At 48.0% G+C, this 17,331-nt stretch overlaps 1 protein-coding gene across 11 annotated transcripts in view; it reads left to right on the plus strand.

Moving 5' to 3' along the window:
• The window catches only part of Nav2 (neuron navigator 2), a 362,047-nt gene that overhangs the window by 147,757 nt on the left and 196,959 nt on the right, over nucleotides 1–17,331 (plus strand). For all 11 annotated transcript variants that reach the window (XM_028880150.2, XM_028880151.2, XM_028880152.2 and 8 more), the window contains exons 4-5: nucleotides 4,926–4,998; nucleotides 13,883–14,147. In XM_028880150.2, coding sequence (XP_028735983.1) covers nucleotides 4,926–4,998; nucleotides 13,883–14,147 — 338 coding nt within the window. The remainder of the gene's footprint in view (nucleotides 1–4,925; nucleotides 4,999–13,882; nucleotides 14,148–17,331) is intronic.

Here is a 17,331-nt window from a genome sequence, read left to right on the forward strand (position 1 = left end):
AAAAAAACATGGCTGTGGCCGGGCTTGACTTTCATGCAATAGTTCCTTGCCCTCTTCCAGAGTGGAGAGCACCAAGGGGCACAGTGAGAAGCTTTGTGTGGACCTGGTACGGCCAAGGCCCCATTCTGCCAGGAGCTCCAAGCTCCAGGAGAATCAGTCATCTTTACTTGCATTCAGCATTTTCATGTGCTTTGCACTCAGCTCTGCTGGTATTCAGAGAAAGGTGTTGCCATGGCAACTGCTACAACAGATGGTATTTGATCACCGTCTAAGCTACAGAAGAGATAGACAACGTACTTCCTGTGAGGTTTGCATATTTGTTAGCATGAGACCCCAGTCAAGCCTTGATCACAACTGAAATAGGAGCTTCTCACTACATATCCCAGGCTGTCCTGGAACTTGCTATATAGACCAAGCGGGCGTTGAACTCACAGATAGGCCCCTGCTTCTGCCCGTTGAGTATGGGTCTACAGGATGGACTTCTGCGTACTGAGACAAAGACTGTAACACACCCAGCCTTGGAGGTTGCCCCGCACACCTGAAGTGCAGATACTGTAGAGAACCTATTCAAGTCGGAGGTGATGGCAGACGGTGAGGAGGGTCTGCTCAGGGTGGAGGCTGTGCTGCATTTGGCTCCAAACAACGGGGTTCTGGGGAAGGCATCCTGGCCTTCATCTGTTCCTTTTTCCTGCTCCATCCTTCAGATAGTCACCTTCTGCATCTAGGCCACATGGTGGCTCCTCTGCTGGCTTTCAACTTGCGCTGATGCTGCCCACCAGAGCAACCCAGAGCTCTTGACCCATCTCTATGGCAACAATTACAAAAGCTTCTCACCCATTCCCAACCCCCTTAGGCAGTACCAGAACGTCAGACTTCACACAGATTTGTTTTCTTTTAGCTAATTTTGGAAAGTGGTTTATATTGGCCGCACCGTGCTAATGAATAGTTCTGGTCATATTTACATACTTTTCTTGTTAAGAGTCTCTTTTTCCTCTCCCTGCCTCCCAGTGTTAACAGGATCCTCAGCTCACACTGGGTGTCTGGATCACACATGAGCCAGGAGCCTCTTTAGAGATGGCACAGGGGCGGGCATCTTTGTCTTGTAATGAGCACTGTGATGCCACTGGGGTGGGGGTGGGGGTGGGGGTGGGGGTAGCAGGCAGTCTCAGCAGCCGCAGAGCTGGGTTGCTCACCTGAGCTGTATTTGGACGACAACCTTAAGGTAACTTGTAATCACGAGAGGACCGGGATCAAAGCAGCAGGCCCCGCTTCTGATCTCATTCCAAATGAAGCCGGCGGTTGGAATCCAGGCCTGACCCCTTCCTGCTCCCCAGCCTCACTGTGTTCCTGGGGTGCAGATGAAAAGAGGGAGGGTCCCAGCCCCCTTGTCAGGAGTGATTTCTAGCCCCAGAAGAACATGATTAAAGAGTGGATTTGTGACTTGAGGAATTTTTTTTTAACTCCTCTTGTGCAGAGTTCAGGGCACTGGGGACAGTTTCAGGGTACTTGTGGGCTTGTGGGTGACCTTTACATGGTGGCCCAGTTTTTAGTCTTTCATCTAATGTTTTCTGGGAGTGCAGTTCAGCCTTCTGGATGTCGTCCCTTGGGTTTTCTTGGTGCCCTAATGCTTCTTGCTCACCTAAGGAGAGAAGTTTCTGATGCTTCCCCGATTCAGGGGGAAATCAGGGTGGGCATGGAATGGCACTGTGGACCCCAAAGAGGAGGAATATGTGGCTGCAGGCCCCTGAGCAAGATAGGAGGGCTTCCTGGATGCAATCCCCAGCACTTTCATTGACCTGGGTGATCTTGGTCTAAAGCCTGGCCTTCGTGTTCTTGCCTCACTTTCCCCATCGTGTGGTCCTTACTAAAATCAATGGCATCTGAAGAATGGAGCCCAGTGCCTGACATGTGCACAGTGAAACTGACTGACTGAATCAACCATCAGCTTAAGGATTCTCAGCCTCTACATGGTTGGCATCTGACTAGGTCATCTTTCCCCAGAGAGGGCAGTCCTGCACATAGTAGGACTGTCACTGACCTCTGCCCACTAGATGGCTGTGGACACCCCCCACCTGCATTATGGCAGCCTTAAGATGTCGCCCGTACAGCAACATCTCCTCTTCCACTCTTTCTCCCCGCCCAGTGAAGGAATGTGAATGAAACCAGGAAGTTCTATGAAAGAATGATAGAACTTCAAAAAAATTAACTAAGGAGAAAATGTGCCTATTTATAACGGTGACCTACTTAGACTTATTCATCCTTCTCATAGACTTAATGCTATAAGAAATCTCAGCAGATGGCTGATTGAAATGTAGTAAGGCTAGCTTTTGCAAGAAGAGCCTGCCACTTGCTCTACATGATGCTGTGTGCACTGAACGTTCTATAGATGTCAGGATGTCAGGAGTAACTGCGTTACCTGATCCTTGGAAAGGGAGTTCTCTAGAAGTGCGGTGTTGCAGAGCGCTTTTCTTAAGTCTCAGTCTCTCTCTCTTTCTCCCTCTCTCTCTCTCCTGAAGTTTCACTGTTTTATTCTAGTACCGAAGTATTTAGCCTTATTACATGACCCTTTCTAGGTTAAATATTAACTGTACCACTTTTAATTTTTGCATTAACAAAAATTCAGTGAAAGACAGCTTTTTCCTTCTCTCTTTTCCCACGGGGATATAATTACCTAAGCTCTTCTCTCATCATCCACATGCAAGATAAAGATATTCTATTAAAGAGGTAGCATAGGATTATAGAAAAAGACAGTTATGAAACTATTCGATGTACAATATTTTTGTTTGGTTTTCAAGAGGTATTTTATTCTATATGTATGATTATTGACCTGCATGTATGCGTGTACACCACGTGTGTTCCTGCTGTCTGCAAAAACAAGAAGAGGAAGAGCAGCAAGTGCTCTTAATCACTGTACCATCTCTCCAATTCTCGTTTAAGACAGGGCCTCATCTAGCTCAGGTGGACTTTCAACTTCCAATTCTCCTGCCTCTACCTCCCAAGTGCTTGGATTATAGGAGTGTGTAATAATACTCAACAAATTTCATACTTTTATCATGGTTTCAAAGTGATACGTTGAGCTGGAGGCGGTTGTATATACCTGCGGTACCAGCTACTCCAAAAACTGAGGCAGGAGGCTAGTGTAACTGTTCAAGTTTATCCTGGGCCACATAGTGAGAGCCTCTCTTTAAATAAATGTGTGTATATGCATATATTATATACATTACATATATATATTATATCCATTGTATATATAAAAGTGCCTCTTTGTGGGTCCACAGCCTCCTTAAGTAAGTGTTGTGCTGTACAGATATCAGAAACAAGCCATCACAGACAGTATTTTCTCTTAAGACTACTATTTTCTTTTACAAGCGAGATTTTGTAATAGGGTAAAACAGTATTTGGAAGTGTAATTCTATTATACTCACAAAAAGATTGCCCAACACACACCATGTGCCAGGGCAAGGCAGTGATCTCTTCCTCCCTCCCCGATTTGCCCTACCCCAAGATGGTAGGACCTGCTGGCATCATGACTAGACAGCAGCAGTGTGCCTAGCGAGGGCCTTCAAGGTGGGCTAGATGTTCAGAAGGAGAGGAAACGTGGGTTTAACATTAATAAAAAGAAAAAAAAAAGCACCAGGAGAGAGTCCCCTCAAGCTGGGGACTGTGTGGGTCTAAGATGTCACAGTTTCAGTCAGGTGTCCCCTGGCCTATTTAATTAGTTAAATAGTGAGAGCCACCATCACTTTGAGACCATGATAAAAGCATGGACTAACATGTGTTGGATATTATAACACCCTCCTGGAATCCAAGACCTCAGGAGGTAGATGGAGATCTACCAATGAGTGGAGAAGGGAAATGCTGGAAGTCAGTAGCAGAGCTCAGATTAGCCGAGCTAGCCTCAGATTAGAGCTATTAAGATAAAACACTTCACACTGGCTGTGACTGTGGGGACTATCAAGACATTGCCTGAGAGTGGGGAGAAGGGAATATGTTCATTGTAAAAGAGCAGTCCTTTGTTCGTTTAGAATAAACTCTGTGGAGTAAATACTGGCTTGAGTGCATACGAACCTGGGAGGTGTCTGGGAAATCCTGTTGCAGGAGTTAGTTGTGGATGACAGCGGAATCTTCATTGTGTAGTGCAAATTCCCTCAATTCCAAAAATTGCTGTACCCAGTCAGAAGTGGTTTCTTTTTTACTTTTAGTCACCGGAGACATTCATCAAGCCAGAATAGTCTCCTTTAAAACAAAAAGTAATTAGTCCTGACAGCAGAAGTCAAATCAGACCTTTGGGAACGACCTAATTGCTTTTTGTTCAAGGCTTAGCATCGATTTGCCCTTGGCCTTGGTGTCAACACTAGCAAACATGGGCAGCCTCCCAGACTCTGGCTGTTGGCTCTGTCATTGCCACTGAAAGGACAAAGGACAGGGACAGGGTCATAGGCCTCTGTGGTCACCTGCAATGCCTGTCAGGCTGAGAATTTTGAGGGTAAACATTGATTCCTGCTGAAACTGCCGCTCACCATTTGGGCATCTGACTGCCTGCATCTTTACTGACTGGGAATTTCTCCCAGCAGCTGGAGGATGGGTGGGTCTATCAGTTTCATCCCCACCTCTCCGTTACTGGCAACTGCTCCGGTTTTGAGGCTCACACTGTGGTGACATTGATCAAGATGAGAGATCTCATTCCACCCTGGTTATTTTTGGCATCTGTAAGCAATCCAAGGCTTCGACTTCTGGCACCATGTGGTTGGGATATTAAGTAACTGCTTCCTGTGGGAGTACAGACAACACTCTAAGAGTCCCAACCTTCTCCATCCAGCTCATTGGTCGTTTCGAGTGCATTCTGCTTGCTGTTGGTTCCTAATGAGTGTGTCTGGAGAAAGCTGAATGTGTTTTCACTGTGTCTTGTGTTTTTCCCCCTCTAGATTGAAAACATAGATGCCTGCTTGAATTTCCTGGCAGCTAAGGGAATCAACACCCAGGGGCTGTCTGCAGAAGGTGAGTCAGATCCCACGCCTTTTCATCATTAGCAATACTCACCTGTTACCTAACAGTTAATTGCTATCGTCAAGACCAGGGGTGCTGGTGGGCTGTCCTGGTTGGGTGCTCTTCCAGGCAGAGTTGAGGGTGCTTTCTGACAGCTCACAGATCGCTCTAAGAATTCAGCCCAGTGTGCATGCCACGTCTGCATGCCACGGAGGTTGTGCTCCAGTTGGAGAAGTGCCTGCTTGAACAACACTGATTCCAAGTCCTGTGGCTCAGCAGGTTATCCATCAGCCATTATCTGTGGGAAAGAGAACAAGCAACCACAGAACCAAGCTCAACCATCCATTGCCCAGGGCAACTGATTAGACTTTAGTGGTCACACCTTACCTTGCTCTTGAAAACAGGGAGAGTGAGGTTTGTGAACACGCTACCACATTTTAACCTCCTGATTAGCTTTTGATTAACCTGGATTTGGTGGCTAATTAGCACTAATAGTGTCTGCTAGAGGTTTGTTGTCAGGTGGGGTAATGGTTTGGAGTGGGCTGGCCCGAATTATCTGCCTCCTCGGGCAGCACTCCATTTGGAATTTTCTCAGTCCTCTCTCTCTGTCTTTCTCTCTGTCTCTCTCTCTGTCTCTCTCTCTCTCTCTCTCTCTCTCTCTCTCTGTCTGTCTGTCTGTCTGTCTGTCTCTCTCTCTCTCTCTCTCTCTCTCTCTCTCTCTGTGTGTGTGTGTGTGTGTCTCTCTGTCTCTCTCTCTCTCTCACACACACACACACACACACACACACACACACACACACACACACTCACAATCTCTCTCACTCTCTCTTCCCCTTCCTCCTCCCCCTCCCCGTCTCCCTGTTTGTAAATACAGGCAGCTGCCAGCTCTGAAGCTGCCATAGGCCAGGCATCTTCCCAACCTCATTAGGCTGCATCTGCCTCCGGTTTTCCCCGGAACAGGTAGAGCAGTTGGGGCGTTCCAATTGCTCCTGCTAGCATAGCAGGAGTGTGCTCTGAGAAGATGTAGGGGAGCATTGGCCCTGAGAGTTGGGGTGGGGCTGAGGGGAGCAGGGAGGCCAGAATCCACAGTGGAGCAGGTAAGTTTGCAGACCTCATCTGTTCTACTTGGGCCGATGCCTTGTCTTTGCCCAGAGGTGAAAGCTTGGGTCTTCCGGCTGTGTTTCTGAGCTGTTGTCTCTCCAGGGTGGAGGTGGGTGGCATCCATGGCTTCTGGGCATAGTGTGCCTCTGCATGGAAAGCTGTGTCAGAAAGGGGTTGGAATTCTCCTTTTGCTAAGCCTGGCCTTGGGCAGACACAGTCACCCTGTTCCATGAGTCTCGGGGAGTAGCTTGGCCAACCTTGATCTCAGGACTTACAGAAAGATCCCTAGAGGGTTTCCCTGCCTGGGCTGTTGGCCTCGTCTCTGTGGACTTGGTATACATTGCTGGGACCTACAGAGCTAGCTCAGCAGTAGACTCAAATTCAGAGAACAGTTCCGCTGTGCTATTCCTGTGCTGACCAGTAGGTGGCAGAATGTGTTCCTCTTAGTGTCTGGGAATGGTGTGGGCTTCGGTCCCTCCAGGAGAGCACCTGCAGGGTGCTATAGAGTTGTGCTTCTTCCCTTAGGCCTGGAGGTGATCCCTGGCCACTTGCCAGCTGTCCATTGTCTGTCTTTCTGCTTCGTTTGTTCTCCCTTGCGCCCTTCTTTATTCTATAAGGCATAGAAGTCTACCCAGTGAGTATTTACTGAACAAATAACCGATTGTGCTCTGGCAAGCTTCCCTGCATTGGCTCCAGTGCTCATGGCTGAAGCTGGAGTTTATGGGACTCGGGGTTTACTGACTGCGAACCTGGCTGGAAGCTGTGGTGAGTGCGGCTGGAGACATGGCTCAGGGGTGTCGTGCTTCTTTGTGCAAGCAGGAAGACCTGAGCTGGAGCCCACAAAACCCATGTAATGTGCCTTGCCTATAAACCTAGCACTTAGAGTTGAGGAAGACAGAGGCTGGTGTCAGGAGGATCTCTGGGGCTCTCTGACCAGATAGTTAGCCGATTGGTAAGCTTCAGTGATCAATGATGAGAGGCTCTGTCTCAAAAAACAAAGTGAGGAGTGATGGAGGAAGACGTCAGAGGTTGACCTGTGGCCTCACCAGGCTCCTCCACAGTGCGTTTGGACACACATACACACATGAATATACACACAGAGAGACTGTGAGTGACAGCTCTGGAAAGGCCCCCAGGCTGCCCAGGCAGGGCATCTGCCTTTTATAGCTGCACTGGACACTGTACTTCCTCAAGCGCAGCTCTTGTTAGTCATAATCAACTGGCAGGCCCAGGAACCCAAAGAATACCTAGTGTGCCCAGCCATCAATGGACTACACTTCATTCTTGACCTCTGCTTCTCCACCACAGGGGAGGATGGACTCAGGGCCAGGAAGAACAAAGCCCAGGCATTCTCAGAAAGGCCACTCCCCACTCCCTAGGACAGGTTGTCAGATATGACAGGTGGAGTCTGGAAGGACTGTAGGGCAGGGCAGATCTTGAACATCACCCTAGGGCGGGACAGGCTTAAACTGGCAGACTCTGGCACATCTCCAAAAGCAAAGAGCTGGGCCTGAGCTTCAAGGGCACCAAGAGGGCAGGAGGCGTGGGCCAGGGGCCCGCTCAGACCAGCAGTACCTCTGTGGACTCTGGCTGCGGCCACTGCCCCTAGGCACCCGCCGTCTGGGCCTGGAACAAAGGCTCGGTGTGGCTCTCTAAAGGCAGGTCGGGGCAGGCCTGCCTACTACAGCGCCACAGGACAGGTGCACACGGCCCGGCCGTTCCGAAGCCAGCTGCAATCACTGGGAAAGGGTGGAGATGCATCTGTGGGGCTTTCCAGCTGCCAGCGTGCTGCCTCTGAGGAGGAGCCTGGGGCACTCAATTGGTTTCAAAAGGAAAACACAAAGCATTAAAACTGCATTATTTTTGAAACATGATGATGATTTTCTGACATTGCAGGTGACTGTGAACAGGGGCAGAGGCAAGTGGGAGGCCCCGGACTCAGCAATTCCTCTAGGTGACTCCTGAAGGAGTGTGTGCATTTGAAGTGACATCAGTGGCCAACCTGCTCCTCCTTTCATCGTGGGTGGGGGAGCAGGAAGTCTCTCTGGACCCTTGGGGTGCAGGGAACAGGTGGAGTGTGTCCATTTACCATCATCTTCACATTATCGAGTGTGGCACTGAATGGCCATTTCTGTCCCTCTGCACAAGGGTCCCCATGGGCTCTACTGTGCTCTAGACCCACCTTCCCCATGGATAGTGCCATTGGTGGGACCCAGGGCCACCAGAGTGAGGTGGGTGTTGAAGGTCCAAGGCAGTCATGCAGCCAGCTCATCTGCAGGAGCAATGCCCCAGAGCCTCGGGGCTGGCAGGAGTTGGATAAGAGTGTCACAATTGCCATCTGCAGGAGCCTCCTCCTTATGCTTTGACTCAAAATTTCCTTCTGCCCTCTGGGGCAGGTTTGTTTCTATTGATATTCTGATGTATATGACTTTCTGACCAGGCTGGGATTCCTCTTAGAAAATGTTAAAACAAGCCCAGGGTGGTGTCCACTCATTTAATCTCAGGCAGAAGCCTGTAGGTCTCTATGATTTGAGGCCAGCCTGGTCTATTTAGGGAGTATCAAGCCAAGGCTACATAGTGAGACTCTCTCTCCAAACAAACAACGACAAAAAAGTGTTAAAACAAAATAACTTTGCCAAAGAAGGCTCTGTCGGTAGCAATCAAGCTTATTGGTAGAAAGCATGCTTATTGGTAGAATGCTTGCCTAACATGCAGGAAGCCCTGTGTTCAGTCTCCAGCACCACATAAGCCAAGTGTGGAGGCGCATGCTTCTAAGTCCAGCATTTGGGGTGTAGAGGCAGGAGTATCACAGGTTCAAGTCATCTTTGATTATACTGAGATCAAAGCCACACTGGGCTAACATGAAACCTTGTTTCAAAAAACAAAATACAACCAACCCTTGGCTCAGTATCATACCTGACGTCCACTTATACTATCTCTGTGTGTGAACATAGTAGTACAAGCCAATGAGAACAAAGGTGTCAGGCAGAAACCAAAGAAGGTATGTGTCCTAAAAGTAGTAACCGTCACCAGAACTGAATGGTCTGTGCCATCTGTCCTTCCATTTGAAAGGGGGTGGCCCAAGCAAAGAAAGCAAGTATGTAGCCGGCCATGGTCTCCCTGGGCCAGACGCTTCATGCTGGGAGTTCCTGTGTTGGAAGTCTAGGTGGACTTGGCTGATCACATGCAGAATGAGGCTCCCTTCTCAAAGCCTTGGGAAATGTCAACATTCTTGTGGGCTTTGTTTCTAGACTTCCTCTGTGGAGCTGGCTCACCAGACAAATACCATTTGGAAATGTGGCAAAGCACAATTCTAGCTATTTGGGATGCTGTCTGTTACAGACCACCCATGGGCAAGGTTATGTGGCTTTTAGAGCTTTCAACTCTGTTGAGTTCTTTGTGACATGAGAACAAAATTAAACATTTCATCAACTGGGGAATAGATAAGTAAAATATGGTATGCCCATATAGTGATATACTATGCAGCACCATGAAGCCGATGCGTGCTCTACCGTGGCTGAACAAAGCATTATGCTAAGGGCTGGTGATGTAGCCCAGTGGTAGGAAGGCTTGCCTAGCATGTGTGAAGTCCCAGTACTATAAAAAGAAAGTTAGAAAATAACAATGACAAAACATATGTTAAGTACAAGAAGCCAAATACAAAAGACTACAAATTGTAAGATTTACATAAAATGTCTAGAAAAGGCAAATCTTTAGAGGAAGCAGATTCGTAGGTTCCTGGGAGTTTTAGGACTGATTACCACTGAGTGCAAGAAATTACATCCATAGAAATATTCTAATATTAGACCTGATTAAATTCACTAAAAATCATTGAATTATATACTTAATTTTCCATACACAAGGTGTGTAATACCTCAGTTTATTTGAAGAACCAGAAAGAAAGGCACTGTTGAACCTCGTCCGCTATGAGGCTATTTGTAGTGATTTTCTTTTGTAGTGATCTTTCTTTCTCAGAGAAAGCTGGGTGAGCAGACTCCTTCTCAGGCTTCCTTTGGGTGGCAAGCCGTGCGAGAGGCCTGAGGTGGCTTCAGGGAGAGGGTCTGTGCTTTCTGAGCTCAAAATACACACTGAGGTGGTACAGCAGGTGTTGGCGTGCTCAGTTTCTCATGTATTCTCCTCATTCTTCTAACATCCCCCTCCCCCGCCGCCGGGAAGGAACATGGAGATGTACTTACTGTGTGGGGGAGCAAACCGGCTCTGAAGCTTTTGACAACACGAAGCCTTTAAGCCATGAACTGCAGAGATCCAACCTCTAGGGTTGGCTTCTGAGTCCACGGATCTTTATAATAAAAATGCCAGGAAAAAGTGTAGTTGCTGGAACGGTCCCGCGACTTCCGACAGTTGGAAATGCTGTAGGGGAAAGGGAAGCAGTTATGAGCAGCAAATGGCTTGATGGCCACAGTAGGTAGAGAACGCTCAAGCCCAGTGAGGCCAGCCGCTCAGGGTGGTCTGGCAGGCTATGGGTGCTGATATGGACGTGGCCCCTACTGCGGCAGGCGGACCCTGAGCCCCTGGACATGCTGAGGCTTTTTCGTTTAGTTTTTCTTGTTTTCCCTTCTTTGTTTTTCTTGTGTGGTTTATTTTTTTTTTTTTTTAAAAATGTGTTAAGGAATGTTGGATGCACCAAGAGAATGAAGAATACTTAAATGCCCACCAGCTACCTTAATAAATAAAACATTATCTGGTCTGTTTTTAAATTCACCACATGTGATGGGCATGCAAGCAAGCCAAGTCACACAGTGTCAGGGAAACCAGCCCCTGAGCTAGAAAAAAACCCAGATTCAAGTTCCACCTCTGCACTGATGACCTCGGAGAAATCCCAATGCCTTAGTGAGCTTCAATTTCCCCTTAAGTAGTGTGTGTGTGTCTGTGTGTGTGTGTGTGTGTGTGTGTGTGTGTGTGTGTGTGTGTGAATACCTCTTGTCAGGGGATCAGAATGATGGACTCCACACACTTGTGACCAGCTTGGAGACGCACACTAGGCTGTCATAAAACTTGCTCATTACAAATCCCCCACCATCCTGAAAACTGGGAATGGCACAAAATAAGATTTTACATAGATTTCAAAATAGCTGTGATCTCTCCAATGAATTGATGCTTTGCGAGGAATTTGTCTGTTTTCCGAAAGTTCCTTCATAGGTGCTCATCTGAAGGCCGACATCTGGTTGACTCCTGAGTCCCATCCTTGACTCAGGTTTCTGTGCAACTGATGACCAGAGGTGTGGTGTTTCAGCTGTTGGCTTCAGTTTTCCCACGACTGGAGTCACTGACTGAGCCCCTGGCCCCCGGCTCAAGCCTGTGATGCTCGTGTGCTTATAAGGACATTTGGGGACATTGGGTGTCCTTGGGCTGGAGAAGAAAGCAGCTGAGAGATTAAAGCTGAACTACACAGTTGGGGAGTGTACCCTCATCTCTGACACTTTCTCTGCTGTCCACGTTGTTAAGGGAGCGTTCCTAAGCAATGGCTGGGCACCCCAGTTGGACTAGGTAAGCCCTGACTTTCCCCTGTCATTGTGGCATAAATAATTGTGCCCCAAGTATAGATATTATGGTTTGGGGCTAGAGAGATGGCTTAGCAGGTAAAGGCATAAAGTTCAGTTCCTGGGGCCTCCATGCTGGGAGGAGAGCCCTGCCTACCACAAGTTGTCCTCTGACTTCCACAGGCATGCCATGGCATCCCCTTCCTCCTCGTGCATACAAGGCAAAATGCCATTTAAAAATAAGTTATAGTGAAGAGACGTCTCAGTGGTTAAAATCACTGACTGCTCTTGCAAGCTACCTGGGTTCAGTTCACAGTAACTCTAGTTCCAGGGGATCCAACACCCTCTTCTGCAGGCAAAAGGCACAGAGGCTTTGAGTCTTGCAACATGAAGACACATATATAAAAATATAGTGCACACACATTTATGCAAGCAAGATATGCATACACATAAAATAAACCTTTAATAACTAAGTCATAGTTTGCACGGTAACTTTGGAAAAGTCATCATCATGAGAGTCATCACAGGCACAGCATGAAGTGGGAGCTGTGTGGCCATTGCCTTTGGGGTTCTGGGGCTGTGGTCTTTCTGTAGCACCAAGAGGGGTGGAGCGCATCATTGTTGACTGTGAATCTTGATGCAGATGCCTTCATTTACTCTGCAAAGACAGCTTTGCGTGATAGGGCTGGCTAGGGAAGTATCATTGCCTTTCCTCGGAGGCCAGAGAGAGAATGTGACTTGCACAGCTTGAGAGTGATAGGCTGGAGTCTGGATGTGTAGACTTTGTAAATCCTGAGCTTTCCTGGTCAGCCTTCACAGAACCTGCTAGCCTCCAAAGTGTGGCAGGAAGACCAGATTCCAGAAGTGTGTGTTGTCAGTTCCTTCACGGCCCGGGGAAAGAGATGCTTCGGCTTTGTCCCCGTCTACCTTGGGAGAGGGGGTTGGTTATACAATGGGCCCAAAGCCCTGGCTGGCTGCCCTGCCTTCTTTGCAGGGAACAGGGCTTGTCCTGAAGGCATACATTTTTTTTCCTTCACATATTCTTCTCTGCACTGGACCTCAGGAAGCCCTTGTGCCTTCCTGGGCAGATTTCCTCAGCCAGAGGCCTGCACTCCCTATAAAAGCATGGCTGCTGATTCCGATCCCTCTCACGAGTCCCCTAAAGCTTCCTTGGCCTTGCTCTGGGCTCATTCACTCACCCATGCAGCAGGAGGAGGAGGAACAGGAGGGAGTGTCATCTTGCTGGGTTCCTCTTCCTTGGTGGCCCTAGTACACCCCCTTGGGGGTCAGTGTAGCCTCTGGCCATTGGCAGCTGGTATTTAAAAAAACGCTACATAAAAGGATGGATGCTTAACTTCTGTATAGAATAAATATTTTATTCCTTGCCACAGCTCTTTACTGCATGCCTTGAGGCAAATGCATTTTAATATGAAAAGTACTGTCTGGAATTTAAAATTCTTCCCGCTCTGTTCAAATTTATTTTAATATAGGAAGTATTTCATGTGAGTCCTGATAGGAGCTGGTTCTTAGGCTTTGACCCACACTCAAGCTGAATTAGATAGAATTAAGGATTCAAAGGACAAGAGAAGCTGAGCCATAGTTTGTAAGGAAGATGACTAGGTAGAGGAGAGAAGGGATTTGGAGTCAATGGCGGCCACTTGGCATGCTTTGTGTGGCTTGAGGCTCAGAATGTGGACTTGGCAGATGGAGCTAGACCATAGTGTCTCTGCTAGTGCCAGAGAGCTTTCCGGATCCAGAGCCTTGCCCAGATCACAGACTCAGTCTTGAGGATGCTTATTCTTTCACTGGTTCTTACTGAGAAGTTCCTCCTGTCCCTTGCCAGCCAGCCAGCCAGCCAGTTCTGACTTGCCTGGTCTCCTGCAACCCCATAGGGAGACGAAACTAATTTCTTTGTGGTTTAGGAGTGCTCTTAATGGACCTCCAGGAGTTGAACTCAGGTGGGGCTGAAGAAGTCCACTGAATGTGGAAAGAGAGGCTGACAAGAATCTTATTTTATTTAAACTGTTTGTACAAGGCATTCTTGCACATGTGTTCTAAAAACTACAATCCATATTAAACAAGGAACTTAAGTTTTATTCATGCGAACAACAAGCAGATTGACTATGCTAAGTGGTTTCCAGTTTAGACAGGGAGGGCATATTGCATGCAAAATTAGGTTTTCCTAAAAACATTTAAATTTTCATGGTAGTTTCAACCATGCCATCAATTTGACAAGGTTTGCTGTTCCCCACATTTATGCCTCTGGTGACAAGAGTCTCTCTATTGTCTTGCAGAGATCAGGAATGGGAACCTCAAGGCCATTCTAGGCCTCTTCTTCAGCCTCTCCCGATACAAACAGCAGCAGCAGCAGCAGCCCCAGAAGCAGCACCTCTCCTCGTCCCCTCTGCCGCCTGCCGGCTCTCAGGTGGCCGGAGCGCCTTCCCAGTGCCAGGCTGGCATTCCTCAGCAACAGGGGCTGGCCACTCCCCAAGCCTCGTGCCAGCCTCTCCAGCCAGCTTCACATCAGCAAGCAAAAACACAAGCGGAAATGCAGTCCAGGTGGGCTCCGTGTGGGGATGGATGGCACTGTTGATCTGCAGGTGTCCTTCGCCCTAGCTGCCTAGGGTAGCCTGTGTGGCCTGTGGTTTTCATTTATGAGGAACTGGCAAGGCATTGAGATAGATACAACAAGGCTCCCCTATGCCGGGTGGAGATGGGTGCTCTTACAGATCAGAAGGGCCAGCAGCCAGTGCTATTACCTACCCCTATCATAACTGGCCTGTAATACATACACACACACACACACACACACACACACACACTCTTAATCCTGTTGCCTAAATCACTGCAAACATGGACTTCAAATCCATTTGGTGTTGACCTACAAGCCAAGTGTTCAGAGTCAGCTGCAAAGGTCATCTCACTCAGTGGATGCAAAAGTTTTGTGCTAACACATGACCTCCTTTGCCACAGGAGAAAACGAAGCAATGCCTAAGAAAAGTGGCAAGCGGTAAAATAGGGGAAGAGTCAGCTGCCTTCCTAAGGGGGGGGGGGCAGGCAAGCAGTATACTATTGGGAACAATGACCACAGATGTGCCTGGATTCTGTTGAACTTAGGCAGTGGGCGCCTTTTGCCTTGAGCTTAGTGGAGGAGAGTCATGCTGAGCAGGAACATCCCCTGCCCTGCAGGATAGGAGCCAGTTTCCAGAGGGACCCATGTCTGCCACCTACACTGGGCACAGAAGGATGCAAAGTGGAATTTAGAGTAGTTATCCTCTGTGCTTCAGTGGGATATGTATGCAAATCCCTAAGTCATTCTGTAAAAGATCACCCATCCATCATTTGCTTTAGTGGCAGAAAACAAAAAAAACTGCTGGGTTAGGAACTGGGAAGCTTTTGATATAGGAGAAAGTCCTGCAGAAATACCCACTATAACTGTTTTCTTTTACGCCACCAATTTTCAGCTATAAAACCCAATACCACTGATCCGATGGGTTGCTTGTTTTCATTGAATGTGAACTGAAACTGTATGTCCCAAAGCACCAATACAGAAGACTTCTTGAACTCTTTGGAGCTTTTAATACCTGCTAGCTACAAACCAAGCCCAGAGCTGCTTGACCCCCAACTCCCTTGGAGTCACAGCTATGTTTCCCCAGGAAAAGTGCAGTTTCCCAGCTGGCAGGGGTTACAGCCAGGAGTTATGGGTCTAATGTAAATGAGGCCCCCTAGTTAATTATCTAATTATCCAACTGGTGTTATGGAAATTTGTGAAATAGGAGAGTCGCATGGACTAGCAATGAGAGAGAGAGACAGCTGAGCAGTCAGGCACTGTGTTCTTTCCTTGGAGGAATGCCTGACTGGGAACTGTCCCCTGGCTAGAGGCTCCCTAGTGGCCCTGGGTGATTTGTCTGATGAGTACGTCATTTCCCACACTGCCTTCTGCTCAAGCTCATTCCCTGAGATGCTCACTAGAATTATAGTGCAGGGAAAAGGTTCTGTGGGGGAAGTGGAGAGAGCATCATAGTTAAGCTGTTATGGTTGTTGTTGGGTGTCTCCTCAGAACCTTGAATCTGCCAGTGTGCATTCCTTTATCTACGTAGAGCAAAACCTTCTCTGTGCCGGGTACTGTTAGTCATCTGGGAGTCAGAGATGAATGATAGCCACGATGCTCTCTGCATGTTGCTGGAGGAGGCTGCCCACCAAGCCTAAGATCATGGAGGAAGATGGGAGAGGGAATGTGTCTGCAGATGATGGGATTCAGGGCTGATAGATTAGGTTGGGTTGATGGAGAGGCCCTTTTTTTGAGGAACACCGCACCTAGTGGAAAGGGATGAATGTAAAGAAACTAACTGTGCAAACCTCCACTGCAGAGATCTGGTGGCCGGAGCAGCTAGTGTGGAGGCTCTGGGGTAGGAGAAGCTTGACATGATAGAGTAAGGAGATTCAGAACTGGAAGGTTGCCTGGGAGCAAAGAAGGCAACTGCTACCTTCCTCGTGGGGGACGATTGTGGGTGATGTGGCACCCAAGTCAGCCTGAATAAAGTGAGTATGGACTCTGTTCTAAGGTGCCAGGAAGCTCCAGGAGGCTCAGGGTTTAATTGGATTTACATTTTTAAAGAAATCTCTTTGGTGAATAAGCTTTTGGGGGAGCAAGAGTAAAACGAAGGACTTTGCAGTCTAGGCGGCGTGAGTGACTTGGATCAAGATGGTCTGAAGCAGATGGAGGAGGACCCTGGAGGGTATATTGGATGTTGAGCCAAGGGGCCTACAAACAGGTCCACTATCTAGAGTCGGGGGAGAAGAGAAAGCCCAAACAACAAAGCCAGATCTGTAGGTTGTAAGAAGAGCAACCTGCTGCTAATGAACACGTTACCTCAAGAAGAGCCACCGTCAAGCCAAATCAAGCACATTTCTTTTAGTCCAACTGCAGAGGGGCTCTTGTCATTATAATGTAACTGCTTTCTAACTCTACACAGTGGGGGCATGGACTAGGTCCTCCTTATTCACTCCTCTCTCCCACCAGGCTCGATTACTTCTGCACATGGGTGATCTCTTCTGTTGTGCTCTGTTCCTTTCCACTTTGACTTTCAAAGGGATCTGGCCAAGGTCTAGACATAGGATATCCCATACTAACACTCTAGCCATTAACCTAAGGATGATAAAATTACATCACTGGCTGGCTGGCACCGGCTTACTAGCCCCACATTCTCTCTAACCATTTACACCCTTGGTTATTAGTGTCAGGTACTGGTGCGAGCCCCCTAGATGCCAGATCTGCTCTGGTGTTTTGTTAGAACTCAAGATGCAGACATGCCCATTATGAAGACTTCTAGGCTGAACAGGTCCAGGGACAACAAACACCAAAATTTGGCAGCTTTCTAGGAAGCTCGCCAATATTACTCAAGGACATCAAAGACATCTGAGACACTGGCATGAGGATGTCAGAGCAGCCATGGACTGCCTCGTCACTTCACAGTCTGCATCGTGGCTGGGCACCTGATCCATGGTTCACAACATCAAGTTTCCTACAGTAGAGAATCTCAGGAAGGAACACAGTTTCTAAGTCTCGCAGTACTTTCCGTTTGTGTCTACCTTGAATACAATCCATAGTCCGTGATTTAGGAAACATTCAAAAGTTGCTTGATTTCTTTTTTCTCGCCCTTCTCATCTCGCCCATCACTTCCCAAGAGCAGTGTTTCTTACCACAGGTTTTTCTGTGAATGTAGCCCAGGAAAAATGAATG

This window comes from Peromyscus leucopus, chromosome 1, assembly GCF_004664715.2.
Source record: "Peromyscus leucopus breed LL Stock chromosome 1, UCI_PerLeu_2.1, whole genome shotgun sequence".
NCBI classification, from domain to species: Eukaryota; Metazoa; Chordata; class Mammalia; order Rodentia; family Cricetidae; genus Peromyscus; species Peromyscus leucopus.